At 46.0% G+C, this 27789-nt stretch overlaps 1 protein-coding gene across 2 annotated transcripts; it reads right to left on the reverse strand.

Annotated features, from left to right (window-relative positions):
* Positions 1-16536: 16536 nt before the first annotated feature.
* Positions 16537-27514, reverse strand: POMGNT2 (protein O-linked mannose N-acetylglucosaminyltransferase 2 (beta 1,4-)). Of its 2 annotated transcripts, none has more exons than XM_010007492.1 (2): positions 27445-27514; positions 16537-18836 (listed from the first exon to the last, which is right to left on the reverse strand). In XM_010007492.1, exon 2 carries the CDS (start codon positions 18742-18744, stop codon positions 17008-17010), a length of 1737 nt encoding a protein of 578 aa, XP_010005794.1. In that variant the 5' UTR covers positions 18745-18836; positions 27445-27514; the 3' UTR covers positions 16537-17007. The 2 variants fall into 2 exon arrangements, with proteins under 2 accessions (XP_010005794.1, XP_010005793.1); XM_010007491.1 differs by lacking the exon at positions 27445-27514 and adding an exon at positions 27173-27390.
* Positions 27515-27789: the final 275 nt, after the last annotated feature.

Genomic DNA, 27789 nt, shown 5'->3' on the forward strand with positions numbered 1-27789 from the left:
TCCTGCTCTTTTTTTTTTTTGTGTGTGTGAGTTTTGGTCCAGAATTTGTTTTTTGCTACATCCCAGCAGGATGTTTTGACTGCAGGATGAGGCTGGTTGTTACAGTGGCACAGGCTTTGCTGCAAGCATTGACATATTTTTGCAGGTGTTTGATTTTATTTGCCTGCTCTGGCTGCACCAGAAAATGCTCAGAGTAAGCAAAGCCTGTTACATCCCAGAGCTGTTTATGTACATGCACAGTCTGGGGTTTATTGCCCTGACCTTTCCTGAAACAAGTTTTTGGCACCTCTGAGTTAAATCTTGAAACAAAGGGGGGCTATATTAAGCTGAGCAGAAAACTTGAGCTTCTAGGAAGAGCATCTAGGTGCCAGTAAGGTACCAGGAGGCTGAGGTTTGTCACAATTGGGACAAATCTTCTGGAATGTCTTTTGTTTAGCTTGCCAGTTCTGCTTCTTGCCCACAGTAAATAGTCTGGGAGCAGGTAATTTTAATGAATTTAAGGCAATTGAGCCCAGTTCTTCTTGATCTGGGGTGAGCAGGAGAGGTGGCACAAAATGTACACACAGAATGGTCAGGTTAGGTCAGATACTTCTCACTTTATCTTTTCAGCATGAAATATGGCATGGCATGCAAAGACACATAGTAATACGTGCAGAAATAGTTAATCATGGCCATTTGAGGTGGAGAGGTGAGGGTGCAGAGGTCAGAGGTCTCTCTTCCCTCTGTGCTTCCACTGAAGACCAGAGCAACTTGCTGAGGAGCTGCTCAGAAGTTGGTGGTCACACCTGTCTGGTGACCTTTGCCTGCTGTTGCCAGGTGCCTGCCCAGCTCACCCTAAGTTTGCACACCCTGAATGCTACTCCCTTCTCCATCCCTTTCCCTATCTCTGCCTCCATACCTGTGTCCTTGCTACCCTCAGCTGCAGGGGGGCAGGAGGCTGGTGTTGGGCCCAGCAGATGGACGGGAAGCTTAAGATGCAGTAGCCTGTACTGCTGCTTCCTTGCCTCAAATAAGACTTGAAGGGGAAAGTCAGGACCTTCAGCAACCCTTATTGGCCTCAAAAAGTTAAGTGTGCAGATGTGTGCCTGCAGTGCATGGGGAGAGGAGCTGCAGAAGCCTGTGCTCTCCTCTACTGGCAAAGCTGCCCGTGCTCGCACAGCTGAGCTGCTCACTGCCATCGCCAGCCGGGAGGCTTTGCAGGGTGCTGCAGCTCACTGCAGAGTGCAAGCAGCCCTCTTCATCTCCATCCCACCATGGAGGTCTGAGAAAGGACCTTCTCTGCAGGCCTAAGTTTGCAAATTTCTTTTTGCCCCCCTACATGGAGGAGCTGTTCGGTGGGGTCACCCCACACCAGGGACACCTGGTGTGGCTTCAGTCACTCCCAGCTAGCTCTGGCACTAAGAAAAGCAGTTTCTGTGATAGGGCTGAGGCCAAGGCACACCCACCAGATGAAATCCACCCAGAAAAACCACTGCTGGTGCAGCACAGCACTGAGCTGATGGGGGACTTGGGGACAAGTTGGGGTGGGAGGCCCCGGTGGCACAAGACTGGCTTACCTGCCCAGCTGCTCTGCTGCCATCTCAAGGCTTAGAAGGCAGCTTTGGGAAGCTTTTTGATGCCCATTCCACAGCTCTGTTGTTATCCCTGGCCAAACAGAATCCAACACAGATGTTCCCGAGCAAACAGCGTTTAAGACTTCAGAGACTTGGACTTGGGGTGGCTGAGGGAAAGAAAGTACCTGTGGAGAAATCCAGCCTCCCTCCTTGGCCTCAACTCAGCCAGAAATTTAGGCCGAGGCAGGCAACAGCTGTGGAGGGGTGAAATCAACCAGAGTGGTCTTGCCCCGGGTTTTACAGGAGGAGGAGGAGAACAGATGGAGGAGATGCAGTTCAGCCTGCCCACTGAGATACACCCCCCCACACATCTGGGTGGTGCTGGGGTCAGCTCTGTTTTGCAGGGGAGGTTTGGGGTATGCAAGTGTCACCAGATCCCTTGTCACCGAAGTCCCCTATAAGCTCTGCAGAGGAGATACCAGCAACCACCTGGGAGCCATGTACTTTGATTGCACTCAAAAAAGCCTTTTGATAGCAGTGATGAGGCAATATTTGTCCTGCTTTCTGCCTCCCAAAAGGGGGGATTAGGACATCAGAAAGTCCTGCTGTTTAATCTTCCTTTGTAGGTGCTTGGAGAAAGAAAGGAAAGAAAGAAGAGGCAAGAACAGAGCACTGAAAATGGGCAGCCTGTGTGAGCAGATGCATGAAAGAAAGTATTAGGGTAAAATATCTGAGCTTATCTTTTGTGATCTTGAGCTGCCCTCAGAGACTCCAGCTTCCCTGGTGAAAGCTGGTATTTTTAGCACAAGCTGAGAAACCTGAATCAAAGGCCTCTGCTGTGGTCCCTGCAGGGATGAGACCCCTCCCCCTGTCACCAGGCAAACCCTGGGCTGCCACCCCATCCCTGCACTGAGCCTCTTTTTATGCTGTAGCACACAGCAAGCAAGCGTTCTGCACGTGTCTTGACAGGAACAGTGGCACTGAGTGCACCCTCAGCCAGTTTGCTGATGACCCCAGGCTGTGTGGTGTGGTTCACATGCTGGAGGTAAAGGATGCCATCCAGAGGGACCTGGACAGGCTTGAGAGGTGGGCCCATGCAAACCACATGAAGTTCAACAAAGACCAAGCTGGTCTTGCACCTGGGTCAGGACAATCCCAAGCTCAAATACAGGCTGGGCAAAGCATAGATTGAGGAGAGCCCTGAGGAGGAGTTGAGGGTGTTTGATAAAAAGCTCAATATGAGCCACCAATGTGGGCTTGCAGCCCGGAGGGCCAATCGTGTCTTAAGCTGCATCAAAAGAAGTTGTATCAGAAGAAGGCCATGGAGTTCCTGGAGAAAGCCCAGAGGAGGGCCACAAAGATGATCAGAGGGCTGGAGCAGCTCTCCTATGGAGACAGGCTGAGAGAGTTGGGTTTGATGAGCCTGGAGAAGAGTAGGGTCTGGGGAGACCTTATAGCACCTTCCAGTACCTGAAGGGGCTACAGGAAAGCTGGGGAGGGTTTTTTTTACAAGGGCTTGTAGTGACAGGACAAGGAGTAATGGTTTTAAACTGGAAGAGGGTAGATAAAGATTAGACATTAAGAAGAAAATTCTTCAGTGTGAGGGTGGTGAGACAGAGGAACATTCTGCCCAGGGAAGTTGTGGATGCCCCCTCCCCGGAAACATTCAAGGCCAGACTGAACGAGGTTTTGAGCAACCTGGGCTAGTGGGAGGTGTCCTCTGCCCATGGCAGGGGGATTGGAAATAGATGATCTTTAAGGTCCCTTCCAACCCAAAACATTCTGTGATTCTACGATGATTCTGTTTGGATGCTGCTGGGAAGAGCTGTCTGATATCCCAGGGAGCTCTGGGCTGGTGGAAGAGGTCAGCACTTGGTGCCTGTGCAGGGACACCACACCCTCTGCAGACTATTCTCTGCCTTTATTTCTCCTCCCCTTCTAGAAATTAGAAACAAACAACCCATGAAGAAGATGCCTCTGCTTCAGGTGGGCAGAAGAAAATATGTAAAGCCCCCAAAACATTCACACTTCTGTGCCAGTGACTCAACTTTGTCATCCGGAGGGATTTTTATTCTTCTCAGTAGAGAGTCTCCTTCGGGGAATATTTGGGTGCTGAGAGGCAGAGGAAGGGGGCAAAGCAGGTACCTGCTGGACTGGTGGATTCGAGCCCTGACACGATGGGAGCAGAGATGTCAACACAGGCACCTGCAGGGACATGGTCAATAAATTAATTTCCCTGTCTTTTTATAGCTATGGCCTTGAAATTTGCCTCTTTATTCCACAGGGACCACTGACTGCAAAAACCAGATGCCATCTGTCCACTGTGTCTCGTAAATCAGATTTTAATCATCTCAGGGAGAGAGTTGTCTCCTACCATGTGCTGTAAACCAGGTCTGCAGCAGTTAGCTACTCTGCAAAATTTACATTTCTGAGCTGGGCTAGTGATGAGGGCTCCATCTTCCTGTTGAAGAGGCTGAAATTCAATTTCTCCTCCTCTCATAGATCTCCTGGCTGGTGGTGGAAGGTGGCTTAGGCCGTGTCTGTGTGAATCAGACAAGTGCAGGTCTGGGTTTCACCTCCTGGCTGATTTCCCTCCCCACAGCACTGGCACGTGTGCACCCAGGACAGGCAGGGGAGGGGGGGCTGCTGTGACAAAGGACACCTTCGAGTTGGGACAAGGAAAGGCACCTCAGGGGTTCTATTTTGCTCCATGAAAACTGAAGCAACAGATGGCAGAGATGCTGGTGTTGGTGTTGCCACTTCTGCTGGCAGTGGGCAGATTCACACCAGCTATGGGCTCACTCAGTGGGTTACACATCTGTTTCCAGGGCTGGTGGGTGCTGCAGCAGGTTACCATGGATGGTGGAGGAGGGAGCCAGGGAGGGCGATGGCACCAGGTCAGACTTTGTCTGCTCTTTACAGCCCTTATACAACTGTACAAGGCAAATGGTGTATTTCTGTAATAATAAAATGGGCTGCTGAGCTTGCTCAAAAGTACTGTGAACTGCCCTTGTCCCTATTTTTTAAAATCATTATATATTGAAAATTCATTGCTGGTGTTGCAGGGAGGCTGCAAAGCTACCTCTCCATGAGTAAAGAATCAATAAGTTGTTTTCTTTCTCCCTGTATGAAAACAATACCATTAAATCATATTTGTTCATTAAAAAGGCAGTCCCCCCCAGCATAAATGACCAGGCTGATCACAGCCTGCCCTTGAGGAGATCCAGCTCTCTCATCCACAGCCTCTGTGGACCTATTTTGTTTAAAAAAAAAGAGTTTAGCAAGGCCTCTATGAGCGCATTTATTTATTAGTTGACATGGGCCAAGTTTTGCACATCTCAGAGGTACCCACAGGGGCAGAGCAGACACAGCCCAGTGTTACCTGCTGGAACCTTTGGGACAAACCTCCGCTCCTTCTCCTCCCTCCTTGCTGCAGGGATTTGGCAGGCAGGACAGCTCCTCCCAGCCAACCTGCAGCTCACTCACCCCTGGGTGAAAGGAACGCATCCTTCGGGATTGCGTGTCCTGAGGGGACAGGAGGGTGGTTAGCTCAGCTGCACCAAAACCCACAACTCCAGCAAGGAAGAAAACGATGCATGAGGAAGGAAGAAAAAAAAAAAAAAAGAAAGACCGAGAAAGATTTAATGGCAACAAGGACTCAACCCATTCATTTTGTTAATTTGGTGACGTGAGAGTTTAAGCTTTTGAAAGGACACAGAGCAGAGGGACATGGCATTAGCATCTTCTGGCAGGCTGCAGAAGCAAACCTGCACCTGTGGCTCACATGGGCAGGGGCATCTGTCATTCATTCTGCATTAAATCTCTTCCCCCACCTCTGCAGTGCAGCAGTGCTTGCAGCTAGGCCAGATGTTGATTAATTAGATGGGGCCATGGGTGCAAAGGCCACACAGCTCACATGGAAGCCATTTAATGGGGGATCCCTTGGAGAAATGGGCTCACAATGTTGGTACAAGGTGTCTGATGAACAACTTCTTGGATCTATGTGTATCAAAGCAAGTCTGCAAAAATGCACTAATGTGGGGTAGGGTGGTACACAGCTGGGGGGGGCAGCCTCTGCTGGGTCGTGGACTGTCCCAACTGTGCAAGCCCAACACTGAGCTGGGATGCATTTTATCAGCACTCAGATAATGGACATTAAATACAATTCTCCCCCCTTCTTTTTCCGTAAAGATTCAATCATTTATTCCACCAGCCGCCTGGAGAGGCAACTTTACCAACAGCTGTGTCATGAATACATATTTTAAAAATATCTAACTTAACTTAAAAAAAAACAAAACAAGCAACCAACAACAAACCCCCTCTGTTATATGTAGCTAGTGGTTGTGGTGTTGATATAAGGAAAAAAAGCCTTCATCTCAGCCCGGGATACTCTCTGTGATAGCTATCAAAAATGATTACTGTTAGCTCCTGGTAGTTTTGCACCAGGTTCACCCCAGAAAACTAAAAAAAAAAAGCAAAAAAAAAGCTTAACTAGAACCAGCAGTGACTTAAGGAAGAAGATAAGAGCTGCGGGCAGGAGTCAGCAGTTCAGGCCTCCTGCCATTACCCGGGGTCCTGTTTCTGCAGCCACAGCTGCCCTGGGAGCATGGTTGACAGCTGCCATGGGGATGGAGTCCAGCTGCTTGCAAGCCTGCTGGGCTTGAGGCCCTGTTCCTAACCCCATTTTGAGTACATGGCTCAGGCTTCTTTCTGTAAGGGTCTTCAGTGTCACTGGTTTGGGTAAAGGGGGCAGCAGGAGATGCAGTGCCAGAAGTGGGGCAGGGGAGTATGTTAATACTGCAAGTCAGTGTTACACTGACTTGTTTTCTACCTAGTGCTCAAGGTTGCAACCAAGATAAGTTATGTGAGCATTTCTTTCCATCTGTCTTGCAGTCCTGTTCCTCAAAGATGGATTGTTGTCTACCAGGGATGTATTTTTCTATAATTCTCACTGTCTCAGTGTTTTGTAAGCTCTGATTTTTGTTCTACATGTCTACATTGTGCATAAAACAGTCTCTCTTTTTCTCTTTTGTGTGATTTCCCCCCCCAATTTGACTTAGTTCAATTAATAATCTACATTAAGCCCCATGGGTTATTCGGCAGGGCAGCCTCATGCTTCTCTTGACCTGGGGACAGCAGTGGCTCTTGGTTGTCACTGAGCTCTCCTGGCCTCCAGGCTCTGATCAGGGTCCCCGTGTGCTGGCAGAAGACCCCAGAGCTGCAGACGATGCGTGGGAGGGAGACAACCAGCACCAACCAGCCTCTGCTCAGCCTCTGCTTCTTGGCTACCATGGGCAAAGGGGCTGCTGGGTCCTGAGCAGAGGAGAGGCACAGCTGGTGGCCTGGGGTCTGAAGCCAGAAGGACTTCATGGGTTTTTGCTGAGGAGTTGAAGAGAGGAAGGTTTTGCTTCCAAGCTCTGATCAGCAGCTGTAGCTTCCAGCTACAGAATAATCCCACTGCAAAGGAGCCAGCCAGGGTGACTCCAGCACAACCTGACCGGGGCCATCACTGAGACTGGCTTTGTCCTACACCTCTCCATGAGATCCTTCACTCCTGGCCCTCCTCACAAGCACCATCATTTCTCCCTTCTTCCTCTGTCTGTAAAGGAAGAGAATTTAAAAATTAAGCCCTGCTGAGAAATAGAAAAGTTATAAGTCCCTTGAGACATGAAGTACAGCCATAACCAACTGCACAAGTGGGGAAACAGCTTTTCTACATGTTGTGCAAGGTTTGGCAGGTAGGAAAATATGTCTCAGCTGAACACCCTCTGGTTTGGATTACTAGCTTGGGTCCAGCCTCACCCCTCCCACAACACATAAATTTTAAGGCATAACTAGCCCAAGAGAAGAAGTATCTGCTGGATGTCTTTTCAATGCCAATTTTTTTCCCTCAGTGAAGCATTCCTCTTTTAAAAGCTCCCCAGCTCTTCACAGCTCATTTTCCTTGGATTTTATAGAGCTGCCTGTCATGAGCACATGTGGATAACTAAGTTCTCATGTTGCTTTTAATGTGGCAACATACACAAGATACTTGTGATAAAAAGAACCAGGTGAGCTGTTCCCAGCACACCATTTATTTCTGCTTGTGAATTATCCATGAGGAGACCTGGACATGTTTTTTTTACACAGTCAACTATTAATCAAAATGATTTGATGCTCCATGTGACCATATTTTGCCCTGCTGCTGGCCACCCTGCAGTTCAACCCTCCTCCACCTGCCTCTGCAACCACTCTGCCCCTGCCACAGGTTTGTCCTGTCCCATCCTCTCTGCCCAGGGAGATGGAGGTTTGCACAGGTTTTGTTCAAGCACATTCCCATGGTTTTGGAATCCTCTGTGGTTTTGGTGAGGATCCTGCCCTGGGATTAGGCTACTGCTGTGTTGGAGCACCAGAGGGAAGTTATTAAACCAGAACTCAATATATCCTTTGTACTTCTCTTAAACTAATAAACTAAACTAATAGGTATTATCTTCAAAGGTAGAGGAACAGCTAATAAAACACTCACACAGCATTTCCTTTCGGCCCCCAAAAAATCCTACCAAGAAAATGCCAAAGTGATCCTTAAATCCAAGCACTGAATTGGACATGGAAATACCAGACCCTAAATGGGAAAAGAATATAGCTGTTTTCCCAGTTGTCCTGGGAAGGGCTGGGGTTTGGAAATCCCAGTCTTTCCCTTTTGCCATCAGGTAGATCAAAATGTTTCCCCTAAAACCTGGAAGTTAAAATTCAGGTCTTTGATCTCCTGTAGAGAAGTCATCAAGCAGTTCTCAGCTCCAGGCACAGTATGGGTTTGGACAACCTTTATCTATATTTTAGCAATAGAACAGCAAAACACAGTGTCTGCTCCATAGCTGTTTTTTTACAGTCCCCACAAAACAAACCTTTGCAGGGTGCCCTTTGCTGTGCACCACACGGTGTCTCAAGATGGGAGGAAAGAAAGTAAAAATGGAGAATAGAGGGGAACACGTGCAGCTTCTCTGAAATGACCCTCTCACATGACAGAGGTCCCCTCTCTGGATAAAGAGCCTGAAACTCACAGAACCACAGAAGGGTTTGAGTTGGAAGGGACCTCAAAGATGATCTAGTTCCAACCCCTCTGCCACGGGCAGGGACACCTCCCACTAGACCAGGTTACTCAAAGCCTCATCCAACCTGGCCTTAAAAACTTCCAGGGAAAGGGCATCCACAACTGTGCCAGTGTCTCGCCACCCTCACAGTAAAGAATTTCTTCCTGATATCTGATCTAAAACTACCCTCTTGGGCATCTGAAACACGAAGCCTGGGGACCAGCTGACTGGAGATCTCCAAGGGGATCTTTCCTGGAGTCTCTTTCCCAAGGTGGCTCTCCTTTTGGCCTCTATGTCCCTTGGTCCTTCCCTCTGCTTGCTGCTGTGCTGCTGGCCTGCCAGAACAGGGGGATGGCTGATGAGAGCTGGCAGGAGCCTGGGCCTGAGTCTGAAACCCAGAGAGAAACGGGAAAGATGTCACATTAATTATGATGGCTTGGGACCAGCTGGAACTGTCATACTGAGTTAACTGAGGAGAAAATAGCCCACATCTCAGGGACGAGGAGGCTCAGGAGGCTCGGCAGGGGATGCCAGATGAAAACCACACCACGTGCTGACCATAGCCCTGGAGCATCACCCTGGCATCACCGCAGAGGAAGCTCTGACAATGGGAAACCAGGGCAAGCCCACCAGCAGCAGTGTTGTCCTTTGAAGTCCTGCTGTCACACGTGGCCTCCCAGACTGGCAGGGCTTGAGCTGCCTTCTTAGCAAAACTGGGAGATGAATTATCCTGAGCTGCACCTCCAAGTGAATGATGGGCAGCTCGCTCTCCGTGAGCTTGGTCTCCAGCGAATCAATCAAGCTCAGTGAAGCAACCCAAATTCTTGTCACTTGGTGTGCTGCAAGACCCTGCTTTTCAGTAGGCAGGGAGCTTCAGAGCTAAGCAATAAACAGGTCCCTTGTATAGCCAGTTTCAAATTTCCCCTTCTGCTGCAAATCTGTGCAAAGATAAGCACACTCACAGGGCACCCCAGAATACAGGAGCCCCCCATTTCACAGCCCTGGCAAACGTGGTTGTGCCTGCAACACCATCCATGTATTTCATGGCTCTCTGCTTTGGTCTTTTTCCCAGGAAGCAATTGCATTCAAGGACCTGATTTTTGTTTATTCCTGAGCAACCCCTGTGTGGTTGTTTACATGAAGGCAAAGGGTATATAAAAAGCCATCAAAGAGGAACAGGGCAAAAACAAAAAGGGGAAAAGCTCCCTGGAGCTGCAGTTGGATGCTCTGACTGCACCTGGTTGGGTTTAAGCATGTTTGCTTGCTCCTGAAACTGTTGATCACCTGATGGTGGTAATATTTTCCTAAAGATTATATGGGATTTGCTTTAAGGGCTTCTTTTTATTTCCACCAAGCTGAAAGCATTCCCAGGTAAACAGCTTATCTGGCCTGAAGCAGCAAAAAGCAAGGGGCACAGCTGCTCCACATGGGTAATTTGGGGTTTTTTTTCCCTCTCAAAGGTTATTGCTTTGAAAGAGAGCTGAGAAAGCAGAGCCAAAATCCTTGCCCAGAACTGGGTGGCTTGTCTGTGCACTGGGCTTACCTAAGCAGCCTCTATCTGAGCTTCTGGTCAGGATGCACCAAACTCATCACCAATACACTCTGCTCTTGATTTTTATGGGATGAGGGTAAGCTCAGCAGGAGCAGGGTAAGCCCACTGGTGTTTGCCTTGGGGAAAAAAAAACCCAAAACATAGGCAGCTGTTTCAGTAAATGACTTTGCTGTGAAAGGTGATGGCATCTAGAAGGAGAACACGTAATACAGAGAATGAAACCAGCTGCACTTTCCTAGTTGTTGGGGTTTTTTTTCTGTCTACATGGGTGCACCCAAGCTTTGCAGCACACTTTTTGGGGGAAAGGCTGCCCTGACATTTCCACCAAAACTTCTGCAGTGCAGGCAGGAACTCTTAGGTCAGCCCCACTGGTTCTCAACCCTTCTTCTAGCCTGGGGAAAGAGAAATGGTCTACATAAACCACTATTCAGTCAGAAACCATGCTCTAACCCCTAAGGAATTGTTAAAAATTGTATCAAAACCAGTTTTAAATTGAAACCTAGCACTGGAATTCAGATTTTTCAATTTAAAAGCAATTGTCTCCCTAACACAGCTGCTTTTTTTTCTTTTTCTTTTTCTTTTTCTTTTTGTGGGTTGCTTATGGAAAAATTTTTACAGAAACAAAGTGTTCTCACAGAAGCAGCTGGGATGTGTGACTGTGTCTGCCCTCCTGGAGCTGCAGCAACAATGTCTTCTTGTTTCCCTTATCCAAGGAGAGAGCATTAGAGCATTTTCCAGGCAGCACCATGAACCAGACGATGTCCTGCAGAGTTTGTCCTGGCCAAAATTACACAACCAGGAGGTGGGAAAAGAACAAGAAGCCAAAGCACCTGCAAACCATCACTCCCAGATAATGTTCCCAACCTGAATCCTGTTCTTCCCCTCAAGCAAAATACATTTCAAATTGCTCCTCTGAAGCATCATCATAATCCTGGGAGAGGAACTTGGAGGGAGAAAAAGAAAGCAAAGAGATTTTTCATAACTGTCTGGCTCTGAAATGGAAAGGTATTCATGTGTGGAGGAAAGCACCTTTCTCTCTCTGTCAGAAGATAATAGATGGAAAAAAAAAAAAAAGTTGCTTATGAAATCCAAAGGGCTGCACTCATCTCCCATCAGGAAACACAAGCAATTCCATCAGGGGCTCCCTGGCTAGTGCTGGAGACCTGCCCATGTTTTCCCATGGAGCTCTTGCCCCTGCTCTCCCCTGCCCAAAGTCCAGCTCAGATTTTCTCTTTTGATGGCAAAACAGCAGATGAAGTCTAGAGAAGAGGGAGTAAAAAGAACAAAGTAATGTAGAGGGTGATATAAATCCTTGAAACAGAGGAGCAGGATTGGGAAGAGGGCTTGTACGAACAGGAAATTTTGGGATACCCAGCTAAAACCACAGGCTTGGACTCACAGTCTCTCATTGGCCTCTCACCTAAAAACCAGGAGACTCTCCAATAACTCACCCCAGATGGCAGTGACCCACATGCCACCTCCCTCTCCTCCTTGCTTCTTGCAGTGAGAATCCCATAAAGAAACAGGCATATTCCACAAAAACACTGGCCAGATGGCCACCAATCCTCCTGCCCTGCTCCTCAGCTTGATCAGCAGCCTGAGCCTCTGCTTTCTGACCCTAGGCATGTAGCTGGGTAAATAAATAAAGAGCTTACTCAGATGAGGAGAAATGGGCACCATCTACCAAAAGGTGAAGATGTAATCACCCATGCCTGTGAACTTTTATCTGCTGGGAAGGCACTGCCACCCTCCAAGGGGCCCCTGGGGACACTCCTGGCATAAACAGTCCCTGAATACAAGCAGACCTGGCTCTCTGGGGCTGAAGGGTGGGGAAAAGCCAGTATTCAGCTCTGCTTTTTTTCAATATTGGTGAAATCACCCCAAAACAGGAGATCTAGCAGGGTCTGTACAGCAACTGCCATCTCAGTACCTGTTCATGGATGGAAACAGGGACCCAGTAGGTTTTTGCCAGGCGGATTGAAGAAGCAGAAGGAACTGACTCACCATGGAAATGTCCACAGGAAAACACCATGGGAAATCCACACACAGTGGCAAAGTGACACTGCTGTGAGCAACAGTGTAGCTACAGTCTGTCCCACCTCCTTCCACCTTACTGATGTAGAGCTTCAGGGCGTGACTGCTATAACCATAATAACCTCAAAGTAAGGAAGAACAAAAGAGCAAGGAGTGTCTAGGACAGAGAAGAGAGATGCCAGAGTGGGTATGTATGTCTGTCCATGCTACATTATGCATACAGGGACAGAACCCAGAAGGTAAGTCAGGCAATTCAAGTGAGCTGTTTGAATAAACACCAAACAAAAGGAAACTCAATTAAATTTTAAAGACAACACATTTTCAAATGGCAGGACTGAGCAGCATTTAAAGGTGACGGCCACTGCCAAGTTCTTCTGAGCAAACAGGAGGCTACTGGGTTTATCTGTTTGACTGTGCCAACTACTAATTTAGTAATCAGCATGTTCTGAAGGGACGATCTGAGAGGGTGGCAAGGAGGGTCAGGCCCTCGGTTGGTGCAGTTGCACTGGGTTGCTGCACTGCAGCCAGCTGCCTGTGAGCAGAAGGCTTTGCACAAGCCCCCCCTGGGGAAACATGGGACCCCAGCACAGATGGACTGTCAGTCATCACATTGAAAGTCGTTCCAAAGTCTGCTTCTCCCAAGTCCAGCAGGGAAAAATTAAGTGCCCCTTTATCCACTAAACCTACCCTGCCTTACACCGCACAGACACCAGAAACAAAAACAGTGTAGAAATAAGTCCGCTATTTGTAGAGCCCAGCAGATGAGATACAGCAATAAAGATGCTGAAGTCACCCTTTTTAAAAAAATATAAATTAAATTTTGTTGTGCTTACACAGTCCCTTTCACCCAGGGATCCTGGATAGTCACAAACTCTTTGCTGTGCAGATGGGCCAACTTGGAATAGTCTCCTAGGGGAAGTGGTAGATTCCCCTACACTGGACAGTTTCAAGTCTCAACTTGACAGGGTGCTGAGCCATCTCATATAAACTACAGTAGTACCTAGAAAGGTTAGACCACATGATCCTTGAGGTCCCTTCCAACCTGGCATTATATGATTCTATGATTCTGTCCCATATGTAACCATATTATCATACAACCTGCAGCTTCTGCTCCAACACCTCAGGTGTATAAGGTAGTAAATCATAGAATCACAGCATGGTTTGGATTGTAAGGGACCTCTAAAGGTCATCTAGTCCAACCCTGCTGCAGTGAGTGGGGAAATCTTCAACTAGATGAGGTTGCTCAGGGCTCCATCCAACCTGGCCTTCAATGTTTCCAGGGATGACAATGCTCCGTGCAGTCCTTGCTCATCCTTGAACACATCAGTAAGGAGCCCTCCCACAGCAGCTGGCTGCTCCTTGTGCTTTGGGTAATTAAAATGAGAGATGAAACTGCAGCCAGAGGAAATCCTCTTAGATGATCCATCTCTGTAAGTACGGCCAAGTCCGGCAGCAGTCAGTTTGAGACCAGCTTGATATCAGCATCTTGCACTGCCCCAGAGGGACTTGGATTAAATCCCAGCTATTTCTCTTCTTTCAGGACAGCGGGGCCAGACAGCACCACAGAGCTTAATGTATTTGCTCTGGGACCAAAAGCAAATGATTCAATGGTGGAAGGTGCGAGTCTCTTGCACAGCTCAACTTGTCTAAAGGAGCCTGTGAGCTTGCCTGAGGAACAAGCTGTTTTGGAAACAGAGTAACCCAGTTCCAGCCCTGCCTTCCTGAACGTGAGAGATGCAGCCCCAGCCCCTGTGCAAGGAGAGCCTGCCTTCATCACAGAATTAAACTTCAAGCAATGCCAGGCCAGCATTCTATCAAGTGGCATTGACAGACTAAAGTCCCACCAGGTTTTCTTGAAACATGAAGGCTGGAGACTGTTTGAGAGGATATTCCTGTGAAGCAGAGGAAACAAACAGCCTGTGGGAGAGGGGAGGATCAGGGGTGAATGGGGCCACAGGGCTCTGATGGCCAGGTTATTAAAAGGAAATAAAATGCACCACAGGAAGATATGAGCACTGCAGTGCAGTTCTGGAGGGAGTATAAATCAGCATAACATGACTGTGCCCAATCTAGGGCAGCTGCAGGCTGGGCCACATACTGTGGCTGCATGCTCCAGCAGAGGAGGAATTCAGGTAAAGCAGTGAGGCTCCACTGTAGATATTCTTTTACCAGGCAGGCATTGAAGGCAAGTGGCCACATCACCATCACAACTTCAGCATCCAGCTATCTCAGAATCTGGAAAGGAAAAATCCTTTAATTTTGTTTCCACCTTGTGAAGTGCTCACAGCACTGATGAGGAAGACAGAACTTGATTTTATGTTTTTTGGAAAGCACATTTGATTATCTTCTGGAAAAAGGGAGTCTCTGAGACTGACTCATGCTGGAGTTAAGAGCATGGAAACCCATGTATATGACACTTCATTGCTCTGCAGCCAATTTTGTTGATTAGAATCATTAGCATACTAGAAGAAAATAGTTAATGTGCCATAACCAATCTGCAAATGTTGGAAAATCTACAATCATATAAACTAATTTTAAGTGAAATGGGATGGTCTTAAAATTACAGGATTGCTACAAACGACACTGAGAGGAGTGCCTATGCAAGGCAGGCAGGAAAGCAACACACAGCCCAGAACCCCACCCAGGACAAACGGTGCTTAGAAGAGCACAGGCAGCTCACAAACCCGAAGAAAATAACTTCTGAGAACTGATGAAAAATGAATGCTGACCAAATTTCATCCTTCTGAAGGCTCACTCAATACTGACTTTTAGGATGCCAACATTACTACCCTTGCAACAGCCAGCAGAAGGATGGCCACTGGCCATGTGCCTACCTTCAACTTCAATGGATGTAGGGATGTGAGGTTGCTGCAAAACCCTTCCAAGAGTGGGAGCCAATTAGCCAGTGAGGTCCTGAAGGTCCTGGTGGCTCCCCTGAACAGCTCACTTTCGTATCTGTAGCCTGTTTGTGAAGATTTTTCTCACCTCAGCTCTGATGTACGTGGCAGGTGATGTAGAGTCACGTGGAGACTGTCCTAAGGAAACAACGGGAGTACTCACATGCCCCTTTAAAATATCAAGGCAAAAAATATTAGTTGGCAATGCTACACTGGCAAAGCAAACACAAGACTTTGGGATTGTTTTGTTTCCCCCCACCCCCACCTTTTAAATCATAAACATGCTTGAAAACAAAGCCAGACATAATGAAAATGAATATACAGAAGTAGCACTTGCCTAAAGGTCCAATGTTGTACGGCAGTGTTTCAACTCATTTTTCAACCTTCCTGTTTCTTGTCTGGTTTGTACTGCAATGTTTTTCTCCCCCCTCTCTCTAGAACTCATAATCCTGCCTTGAGACACTCATCTATCAACCCATCACTCAGAAAGCAAAGCCATTTATCCTACTGTTCAAACATCCATCCAGACCTTGGGAGGATAGTGGGGGCAAGGGAGGGAGAGAAGAAAGCTCCTGTTGCCTTAATGCTGGTTATAAACTACAGAGGATGCCAACATCTAGCAGGGAAACCTCTCCCGCTCCCGCCCCTCTTCTCTCTTCCCCAAGAGCTGGGCTTTTGACACAGAGCTGACTTTCAAAGAGCCTCATTTAGGGTGTCTCCACCTAAAGCAGAACTGTGCAGCACCAGGTCCTAAGCAGTCAGTGTGTTACACCAGTGATGAAGCCAGATTCTGATCTCAAGAAAAATAAGTATAAGCCTAGAATAAACCACTCCCATCACTGGAGGACCTGAGATGTGAGTCTCACCAACCCAGCCCCTGCCACATGCTGTCCAGCCCAATGCCATGGCACCCACCTCCCTGTCCCCTGCCTAACTCTGCTTCCTCCCACCAACATCCAGGAAAACCTGTGCCCAGAAGGCTGCCCTTTGCAACCACCTCCCTGTTATTCAGCAAACCACATACCTGTTAGCAGCTATTACCAACAGATTATTCTGATCAAACTTTAAGAAATATTATTTTCTTGAGTGAATTGCTGTATGTGCAATCTCTTCCCCCCCACCTCTTCCAAACCATCCCCTTTCTTTCCCACAGACCTGTACATAACTCACAAAATGAAAACAAATTAAAACACAGTAAATTATTTTATCAACTTCATCCCTTCTATCTCCCATCTGCTACTCCAGCCTTTTGCTATTGGAGTGCAGTAAAATCTGATTTTAAACATGAAGCTGACACTGGAGTCTCATTCTCTTCAGAGAAAACACAAATAATAAAAATTTACCCATAAACACATCTTATCACAGCAATAGATAAATCGACCACAATAATGATTTTGACATAAAATAAAAATCAAGAAAATACTGAGGAAGTTTCCAGCAGTTTAATGAAGGCTCTTGTACCAAATCTTGAACTCAAATTTACACCCAGAGTTATTGAAAAAAAAATAACTTACAATGAAAAAGCTGATGAGAATTGCCCATCTAGCCATGGAATTAATTGCAGATTAATGCTGTGCTTAAATACTCACCACACGATAGAAACAAATTTATATCACGATCAAGGTTACACACAATTCACTTCTGTTCTGTTTTCAATTACATGTATTCAGCATGTAATTTAACCTCTGGAAGTTACACTGAAGAACACAGAGGTTGTTTTGGTTTTAACACTCACTGTAAATAAATACCATTTAAAGAACACACGTGGAGCACAATAAAATGAACACTTAGGCACTGGTACAGTCTAGTCCTCTTCAACCCTCCACAAACTACAAGACAAGAAGTTGTAAAACCCAGGTGGAGTGGAGAGCAGGGCAGAGCTGTACAGGTGGTGCAACAGGTTATGTACTACACAAGAGCACATCTGCAAAAGGTCCCAGGAGATTTTTGTTGAAGATGCAGCGTATCCAAACCAGGTATATTGTGAAGGGCTTAATGTTTTCTGAGAAGGTGTGATTCTGATGGGACAATATGTAAGGCATGTAAGTGTTTTCCCCTTGCTCTTGTATCCACACCTCATATTTCACTTCTCTGACTTTCAGGTACTTCAGGTTCCAAGGGATCTGCCAGGACACAGCAAGTTTAGCTTCACTTGTGCCCTGGACAGAGGCTTGACACTTGGCATCCCTCACTTTACCAGGATAGATGCTACCGGACAACTTCTGCTTTTTGGGTCCAGGCTTAGACTTGACCGTTTGCCTGATCACATGGATGAGAGAAGGGATGTTCACCTTTGTGTCCTGGTAGGCACGGAACAGCCACTCAGGGTTGCGGCAGCAGAGGTGCCGTGGCACCTCTGTGCTCTTCATGATGCGCTCTTGCTCAGCTTTGTCCAGATGAGCAATCCCACCCTGATCCCAAGGTCTGTCTGGGTAGGTAACAGTGTCTTCCCTGACAGTGTTCTGCCAGGCAATGTACTGCAGGTCCATGCCAGGAAGGGTTGCTAGGGTTTTGTAAGGGGTATAGTGTTCAGGGTTGATAGCATAAGGAAAGAGCTCCACCACTGTGGCACCTCGTGGCAGGAAGAGAGACATGACTAACTGAGCTCCATGCATGCTGACCAGCATGGACGCATTGCTGATCAACCGGACAATGTCAGAAAATGAATGCTCCTCCAGAGAGACAGTGATGGTTTTCATCTGAAACTCCTGAGCCAGAGCCAGGATTAGTTCTGCCTCATTTAGGATAAGTCTGTTGATTGTTCGACTGAACACTACGATGTACTCCTCGCTGGAGCTTTCCTCCAAGCTGACGTTCAGCTTCTGCATCATGAATTTGGTGAACTGCCTGATCTCATTACCAGAAACCAAGATGTTAGCCTTTGGCCCTTGTGGCTGGACAAAACCGTATTGGTACCAGGTGGTGATTTTGGACAGTCCCACATAGGCTTTGGTAAAGCAGAGGAGCCTGCCCAGGGTTTTAAGCTGCTCCCTGAGGAGCGGCTGCTTGTTACTCAGTAACTTGTAAAGGTCAAAATGAGCACCTTCACTCCACCCCTCCATGAAGAAGAGCCGTGCCTCCAGATCTAAATCTGGAAACTGCTGCATGGTGTAATAAATGGGGAGGAGGTCGTCATGAAAGACGTGCATCAGGTTGTCTGGGTTGAACCTGTTAGCAATCAGCGCTACATCAGGCACAAAGACTGGCTTTGGCATAAATTTCAGTGCAGCAGCTGGCAGCTCCACGAAGTTGAAGTATTGGGTGTTGTGATCTTCCACTGAGGAGAGGTCGAGCAGAGCTGGCTGGAACCTCCGGGAACCCAGGTTTGGCAGCATGACTGAGGAGTTGCTGTGAAAGTAGATAAACTCCTCAGCCTCAGTAGAGTAGCAGAGGGACTCAAAGCGGCAGATCCGGTCGGTGTGCATCTTGCCAGTGCACACCATCCTGGTACCGTCCTCCACCAGCGCCTGGAGAGCTGCATGGTAGTCAATCTGAACCTGAGAGAGTTCCTGAGACTGACGGGTGAGGACCAACTCCTCTTCGACCATGAAGACATGCTCTCGCAGCTTGATGTACTTCCACAGCACAGCAGCGAGGACAGACACAAGCAGGGCATTAAACACAGCTGCTATGTTCATTCTGTAGTTAGATCCTAGCAAGATGACAGGTGGGGAATGCAATGGAGAGGGAACACATCATTAACACTCCTTGACATGGTGAGGGCAAAGACCTGTGGGAAGTAAAGCAAGAAAGGAAACATTTAAACATCAGCTTTACAGCTCCACCATAAATCATGTTTTTATGGACTACTCAAGAGAGTTTAGGCTTTTTTCAGCAATTTTTTTTCCCTTCCAGGGAGTGGGGAAAAGAAAAAAAAAGAGTTCCAAAGTATTACCTAAAACTGTTTATAAAAAAAAAAAAAAAGGCAAACAGAACTGGAAGCTGCTCTACAGGAAGGCTTCCTCTCTCATTTTCATTTCTACCATTCTGGAGATTCCTCTCACATTTTCATTTCTACCATTTTGGAGATGAAAAAGTTAAGAGTTTGCGGATGAGCTCTATGGAGCTTTGTCAGAATAAAACAGTATGTTCCCAGGGACTTTGGCTCACTCTGCTTTTTGCAGTGCAGTTCAACAGCAAGAGGAGAGACAGCACTGCGATCACTGGCTGCTCACACAGGGCTTGGGAGACCCTAGATCCCTCTCTGGATCTGCCACAGGCCTTTTGCATGGCCGTGAGCATCCAGCTCCAGCTCTCGCCTTTCCAGTGCAGCTAGTAATAGTACAAGGAGCATTGCCAAATATAGATTTTGCTACACTCCATTCAAATATGAAAACTGAAGTGGTGAATATAACATTCAATTTAATTTTATTGGGGGGGCGGGGGAGGATTGCCCTGTGGGAGACTCCCAAGCCACTCAGTCATTTCTTTGGCTGCAATCTGGGATCAAAAGCTAGAAACTGCCATTGTCTTCACAGAATTACCTTAGTTGGAAAAGACCTTCAATATCCTCAAGTCCAACTGTTAAGCTAACAATGACAAGTCCTTAACTAAACCATATTCCCAACTCCTATGTCTATATGACTCTTAAATCCCTCCAGGAATGGTGACTCCACCACTGTCTTCCAAAATAAATACTGTCACAGGAGAGATGAGAGCTCTGCTCTTTACATGAGTAACTGATGTTTCATTAAAACAATCAAACCTTTGTTTAGTGAAAGTCTGACTTGCACCAGCACACCCAACCCTTACACAAATGGGAAAGTAATACATTTGAAGTGTTTCCAGTGTTGGAGTTTTCCCATCCTGACCCAAGAATCTCTTCTGTGCTGCTCAAAGGCCTCCCCGTTTCATTTTCTGTTATGGCAGAGATCCTGCCACTGTTTTCTTTCCATGTAGAAACACTACTGGCTTCTATCAGAGTATTGATTATATTTTCAACTGTGAATGGCAATTGAGTTATTGATTCACTGACAGTATTTATGGGCTCCAATCTTCATTATGTATCAAGGTTCACTGCTAGTCGGGCTGTAAATAATTGCAGCCACGACTCACAAGGAACTATAGGAAGAGAAGTTTCTGATTGGTACGTACCTGATTAGACTGTTTCTCACTGCAGTTTTTGGACGCAGCAATTTAAACTCCCTTTTGATGCAAGTTTGGAGGGAGGGAAAAAAAGCAATGTCTCAGTCACATGCTCTGACATCCCAAACAACAGTCCCTTTGCATTTTATCCCAGAGCTGCTTGTTCTTACATGCAGGTGTCAAAGAAGATAGCAAGGCATATTTAAGACCAATGTAGAAACCTTCTCTACTGTCAAGGGAGTTCTTTTGAAAAGACATATTGCAGCATAAAACCTTGCTCTTGCAGTCTGGATGCAGCTTGGAATTAAATGGAGAATAATTCATGGAATTCAATGAAATTAGAAGGGATTCCTACAGCTTGTGAGATCCCAGGAGCCAGCGGGATCCCTGTCTCAGGAAGAACTGGAGCTATGTGGGAGACTGAATAATGCCAAAGAAGTGAGTGCTAGCTGTAAGCCACACAGATTCAAGAGGTGGTCTCTGGGGATCTGAGAAACATAATCATTTCAATTTCAGAGCAGATCTAGCTACTCAAATGGAACAGAAATGAAGTCCACCTCCTTTGGCAAGTGGTCTGAAAAACTGCCTAATTTAGCAACTCCCTAAAAAGCAAGAGCCAAATTAAAAAGGTGTTGTTTTTATTTCAACCATGGAAAAGGACCCAGAGTTGTCATCTAATTACCAAGGCAGGTTCAGCTCTTCCTAAAATCTCCCCAAAAATGCTTATCTATCTTGTTTTTAATACTTATTCACCTCTTCAGCCAGTCTCTAGCAGTAAAGGTATGAAGGACTACAATAAGCTCTTTCCAAACACTCAGCCTTTGCTTCCACCACAGCAATTTAAACCTGGTCTTGTCTTAGATGCCACAGATATCGTGCACAGATGAATGATGGCTGTCACATCACCTCTCAATCTTTCCTTCTCTGTAACAGGGGAAGACTGCTGCTCCTGATGGCTTTGCAACTCTCAACAATGGATGTTCCATGGACAACCTTGAATGGAAACCTACTGGGGACAGTGGTATTTGGTTAGGCTCTGCTAATGCAACCAAGCCAGTCTTCAGGAAAATATATTTGTGATGGGGACAGATCTTAAGTTATTTTGTTGGTACCAGATTTCCAAAGCTTCATTTTACTTCTTCACTACCTTTGAAAGACATCAATAATATCATCCAGCTCCCCACATAATCTCTCTACTAGACCTCTCACTTCATGAACGCTGCTTTAAAGGACTTCAGCAGCAATACCAAGGAAAGGACCAAGCCCAAGCAGCCACATGCAAAGCCTGCTAGTTAGTAAGTGAAGGAGATCTTTAACAATCAAGTCCTCTGCCACAAGCGCACACTTCAAATGAAGGCCAGTCTGTGTGCATTGTGAAAGTCAGCAACTTCAGGTCAGAAGAACAAAGCATCTATAAGTTCAACAGAGTCAATACAAGTTGCAAGAACTTGGCAGGGAAGAAAAAACACACAGCCTCTTTATTATTCCAGTACAGTGGGAAGACCGTGTATGTGTGGGTTTCAAAGTCATCAGAAGCAAACAGTCCATATAAACTCCACCCATACCACATGGGCATCTCAGCGGTGGAGAGAGCTGCCGACTACTACAAACCCCTTGAGCTGAACAGGCCTCCTTGGAAACAGCCTGTTGAGATGTTTCACCCCTGACTGATGTGTTCTCTCCCCTCCAGCCCCAAGGGAAGGGCATAAGAGGCACTTCAGGGATGCAGCTTGACGGATACAGCCAAATGTTCAGAGGTTAGCAATTTTCATTTCAGACTCTGCTACAGCAATACACACTAAATGGCTACAAATGAACAACTCAGCTTTTTAATAAAAATCACCTGCAAGGCTCTCCTCCATCCCTTCCCTCACTGCAGCTCTTTCACTTCCCTGCACTTAACTGAAGCGAGTGTATGTGCTTTAGTCAACCAGGTGTCAGGAATGAATGTTAAAAGCTAGCAATGCTAAAGGAATCCATCTTCATTCCTGTTTCTCATTGCCAGTTTGTAAATCCTGGTTCACGCTGCCTGGCTGAAAGCTGCTTTTGATGGAAGTGAACAAGGGGATGTGGACAGGAAGGCAGATTGCAGGCAGAACTGAAAGGAGAACTTCACAGGTACTCAAGGAACAGCCTTGATTCTTTGCCTGTTTCCCCACATTTTATCATCCACCTTTTTTTAATAATTTGATGTTTTCAGTGAACACAGTCCTTAGAGAACTAAAATCTTTGGTCCTTCAGGGAGTGACAGAACATAAATAATAACAAACTGTCCTGCTTTTACAGACCCAGGAGAGCCTGCACTATGGAGGTAAAGGCAAGCAGTCACTCTCCATGTCCCCTGGCTCCTCAGACCCCTAAGCTGACATCAATCATTAAGGGTTGTCAGCAGTGGTAGTCCTTGCATAGGAAACTTTCCCAGGAGGCAGCAGGTAACTGGAATAGGTGAAAGCATTTAATCTCCCGCCCAAAGAGAGCTGCTTCACAATAAAAGAAACTTTTGCTAGTGAATCCCCCTTGCAAAATGGGTCTAGAGCTGCCACTGCCCTCCCACGGTGTCATCTTAAGAACTGAAAAATGCTTGCAGGAAGTGGCAAGGCAGACACACTGCTACTTTGTTAGGAGCAGAGTCTTCTGTGCCGTTTCTTTCTACACACAGGTCAGAATCTAGGCCCTTCACACTCCCATTTGCCCACAGACTATCTCCTCCCCCACCCCATCACACTCATCCACCCTTTCACTCCCCCGTGACACGGGGATAACCAGGGCTTTGCTCCACGTGACCAATACACCCCAGTTACCAAGGAAATTGCACGGACTGACATTTTTTTTACTCTCTGATTTGAAATGCTAAAGCACCATCCTTCAGCAACAGAAGACCGACAGCTGATAGACTAGAGCCTAGCTGGAAGAGACGTGCATGTAAAGCAGCACAGAGCTTCTGCTGCCAAGCTGGCAGAGGGCAACCATATCCCAGGGGAGGGGATGGGACATACCCTTGAGGACTCCTGACAGGAGTGGGTTGCAGCAGAGGAGTGGGAGTGTGAGATGGAGACAGAAGCAGCAGATTTCCCTGGCAGTGATGCTGACAGGGCAGCAGGGCAGCTGTCTTGCAGAAGTGCATGGTCAAAGATGAGGAGCTCAAACAACACACTGGCATAGGGGCAACTCAAGACTTTGCAAGGAAAATGAGCATTTCCTGAGATTTGCAGCTCAGCCACAATGGATGTTGCTCCAGAGGCTAAAAGCCCACAGGAGGGATTCTATTTTTGGTCAGTTTACCTTTCCTTGTTTTCAAAAGACATCACAGGCATGAAGAGCTTATTCCATTCTCTTCCTTCACCATCACTAATTTAGCAAAAGGGCCATAGCTTCAGCCTGACATCCCAGCCACTGTTGCTTTAACTAGCACTGATTACTGCTGAGCAGGTGAAGACTTCAGGACCATGCATGTAGTGTGTTCAGCAAGTACCTCTGGCAGGGACCTCAAATACCTTAGGCCCATGATACTCTATTGGAAGTGCGGACAGCCTTTCAGCTGCAGGTCATCTGTTGTAATAAACATCCACAGGAAGTGGGAAAGCAACAGAAAGCACAGATAGGGAAGCTGTCCATCTCTTGTTAACATGTAGAGGAGATCAAAATGGATGGGAGAAATGAACTTCTGCTAATAGGCAGCTGGCATAAAGGACTGTTCAGATTAATTTCAGAGACAAGTTTTGTTGTTCTTTTTTCATTATCAAGGGAAGGGTAGGATGAATTGTTATTTTAAGCTATTAATAAGATGGACAATGTTTTAAATCTCTTCTGCACTATAAAAAATTACAATCTAGGTAAGAAACTGGGAAAAAGCTACAAAGTTCACACACACAAAATAAAAAGACAAAGAAAAAAAAAAAAAAGAAGACATCAACATGCACTACTAGGAACCCCAGAAGAACAAAACAAGAGCTTGATTAGGAAGAACAAAGGTCATTGGGGTGAAAAGCACATCTAAAGGGTGACTACCTAGCCTGCAGGTATTAACAAAAAGAGAAGTGCTGGTTTTGTCTACTTAGGCCTTGCCAAGCTTTTGTTACCAACTGTACAAGCACTTCTTAAGCCAATCCTCAGTTTTCCAGAGCTACAGAAGGCTAAAAGATCCTCACAATATGGAAAAAAAAAAAGCAAAAGCATGAAGGACACACATTTCCAAAAAGCATCAGTACTCTATGCAGAGAGAATTGTCTCTACATGGGGGCCAACTTGGGTTTGGCTCAGCGGACCAGCTTCCCACAGAGCCTGTCAGTCATGGCAGTGGTGTCCAAGCAGAACCCTCTCTGCAGTTTCCAGAAATGCAGCACAACTAAGACTGGGGCTGCTCCTGCTGCAGGAGAGGGAATATAGTGGGAGGTGTGGGAGTAGATGTTCCCTCCTCGAGGATATTTTTCCCATTAGCACTCCCTACCCCTGGATCCATCTCTTGCTAGGCTGGCTTTCCAGAATCTGCATAGAAAAAGTAAAGCGTGCAAACATGGTATTTCACACTTCCCCTGCAAAATGTCTTCTGTTCTTTCTCGCATCCCTGATGTAAGAGGCTTAGCTAAGGAAGCAGAATATGTAATACATGCAGTTTTAAATATCTACTTCATTCATGCTCAAGGCAGAAGTTGCTAGAAGGCAACTTTTCGAATTGGAAGGAGGGGGAGTTAGGATTCAGCAGCCAAAAACTGGTTTTTATTCTCATCTCTGTCACAGATTCCCACAAAACTACAAGCAAGTCAATTCCCACAGCCCAAAAGGCTGTTATCATCTTATTCACTGTATTTGTTTAATGAGATACATGTATCTTTCACAGTGCATATCACATTAAAGCAAGGATGGCACACTGAATGATTGATATACTGGAACATTTTCTTTGTAAAAAGCAGTCAAGTGTAGAAATGCTGATTTTTTAAACAGGAAAACAGCAGATTCTTGAAGGGAGCAAGCCCAGCAGTTAAAGATACAAACATCATTAATGAAGCCTGATACAAAAAGGGGATATGAAAAATAAGAATACCTTTAATTCTGCAGCCTCAAGTGGAATTGTAAATACAGAATTTTATTCAGACAGAATAAAATCAAAACGTAACAGTATTTTAAAAACAACAACAGTCTCACAAAAACTTTAGATATGTATAGACAGTTATAAACAAAATCAGGTTTATCTTCAGTTTTTATGGTTTAGCAAAAGTCAGGAATAGAAAGCAACACTGTAAGTTTTTCCATACTAGAGTGCAACTGAGGAGGCTGAGGCTCTGTGCGATGGCTCCTACCACAAAAATACCTTTTATATGAACAGGAGAATATTGGTGGCTACCAGACACCTCCCAGTTGTGATTATGGATGTTAATATTTAATGGATTTCCTCCATTAAATTTCAGCGGCTGTGAGAGCTGAAATAGGATGAGATCCAACCTGACTTTCAGGCTGACTAGCAGCCATTGATTTAGTATCTGTTGATACTGCTGTCTTGATCTACAAAAGAAGAGGTAAAAAAATAATCCAACGCTAAGCTGTCAGTACATTTAAGCAAACCTCCAAACTGATATCAAAGTATGAAACTAAAAATAATGCTTTGTGGGCTTTAAAGGTTCATATTCCTAAGATCTTTTCTCCATCCAGGATGGCATGGAGAATGAAAACCTTTCCTCAAACAACAACAAACCCCAATCTCCAGCAAATTCTCCTAAATAAAGATTTATTTCTGATAAACAAGGTTTAAGTGGTAGATGTAAGAAAAATGAGCTGGAAAAGAGGGCTTCTCTAAGCCTTCAAGTCTTCACCTACTGACAGTCCCAAGTCTAAAGCCAAGGTACTCAAAATAACCATGGCTAGACAGAGGGGGAAACTTAACAGACCGAGTTCATTCCAGCACATCTTTATTCATCTGAGAACCCATCAAAACCTATCAGGTTATACTGGCATTAACAACACTGTCATATCTGTAAAAAACATCTCCTTTTGCCTGGTCTCTTGCTGATAGCCTGTAAGCAAGATACCTTTGTCAGAAACAAAAATGTGTCAGAGACCAGCAGGTTTATCTTACTTGGTCTACCTAAAGGAAAGGCAGAGTGGGGAGAGCTGAAGAGAAAATTTACTAATGCTGCAAAAGTTAATCTAAGAAAATATGATGTGAAATCCAAAAGTGGTGAACAAGACGACCTTCAGCCACTCCAACTATGCCGTCGGGCTTGAGCTGCCATTTGTTATTTCTCTGTATTTTATCTATCCTTTCTTTCTTTCTTCTCTGACGAGAAAAGTATTTGTGTTATTCGGATACTGGGACTGGTGCTTAGCAGCATTTACAGCCTGAGCTCTCCCTGCTTCCCATCAGCATGGTGCCTCAGACTGCTCCTGTGTGCTGCAAATTCTAAGCAGAAGCTGAAATTGTTCGGAGCACAGCACAGCCAATAAGAACAGTGAAAATCCCTCCTTGGTTACCACAAGCTCTTCATTAGCTTGTTTTTAGGGGAGTGTAAATAAATAAAAAAGTAATCCCAAACCAGTACCTGTCCAGTAAGAAATACATTTCTGAAAACCTACAGAAATTAATCTTGATCAGAGATGTTTTCACCATGAGACTTTTGTTTAAAAATTATAAAGCAAACCACCAGTCAAACAAAGAGAGACCACAAAGACCTAGAATTACAAATGAACTACTGACCTCCTTCCCACACATGCACAGCAATGGAGAAGAGATTCAGTGTGAAGTTGCAAGGGGGAGCAAGAAGACAGCATCAAAGAAACATGCTAACCCACCCGACCCCCAGCGAAGTACACTGCAGCCAGGAGTGCCAACAGAACTGAATTCAGAGCCGTATGTGATCAGCACAGCAAACAGAGCACAATTACAGTAACACCCAGCAAAGAAACACAGTAATTCAGAGCATCTGCAACCTTTTTAATCTTGGAAGTACTAACAGTGGAAGATGAGCGTTTCAGCACATGCATGCATACCTGGTGTTGCTAAATAAAAGGGAATGCTATCCGGTGCCCCTCTTTCACAGGAGAAAGAAAAAAGAAGACACCTTAAAGCTACACTTTGCAGGGTAAAGAACACTCTCCAGTCCTCTTCTTTCCCCACCACCATAAAGAAACAGAAAAAAATAGCAACTAACAGCTCTTAGCACCGTAGCCCGTGCACCAATCTGCAGACTGAACTACCTTTCTCCCCCAGGTCTGAGCATGCTCTGTCTGTCGGCAGTGTCCTATCGCTCCAGCTGGCTCACCTCAATTTGTTAGCCTCCCAGAGGTCAGCCTTGCATGCAGGATGATTTGCTGCAGTATTCCTGCAAATCCCCAAAGGACGGCCACACTGAAACAAACACCATCGTGCTGTCTCACAAAGCTGAACATGTCTTGGGAGACAGACGGCAAACTCATTTGGGGGGGGGACACATTTTAAAAAATCCTGCTTTTAGATATTATGAATGACACTCCCACTCCAAACACTGCACACAAAAGAACAAAACAATAGGAGAGAATGGAAAAAAATGTCCCTTGCTAGAGGATGTGAAAGCCATTCAGCATGCTTTCTAGCAATTCCCTTGGCACCAGGGAAGCGATTTCCCAGC

This window comes from Chaetura pelagica, unplaced genomic scaffold (genome assembly GCF_000747805.2).
Source record: "Chaetura pelagica isolate M959 unplaced genomic scaffold, ChaPel_1.0 scaffold10, whole genome shotgun sequence".
NCBI classification, from domain to species: domain Eukaryota; kingdom Metazoa; phylum Chordata; class Aves; order Apodiformes; family Apodidae; genus Chaetura; species Chaetura pelagica.

Bases quoted from the DNA above. Each gene is read 5' to 3' on its own strand.
- POMGNT2 (XM_010007492.1), bottom strand. From the start codon at position 18,744: ATGAACATAGCAGCTGTGTTTAATGCCCTGCTTGTGTCTGTCCTCGCT.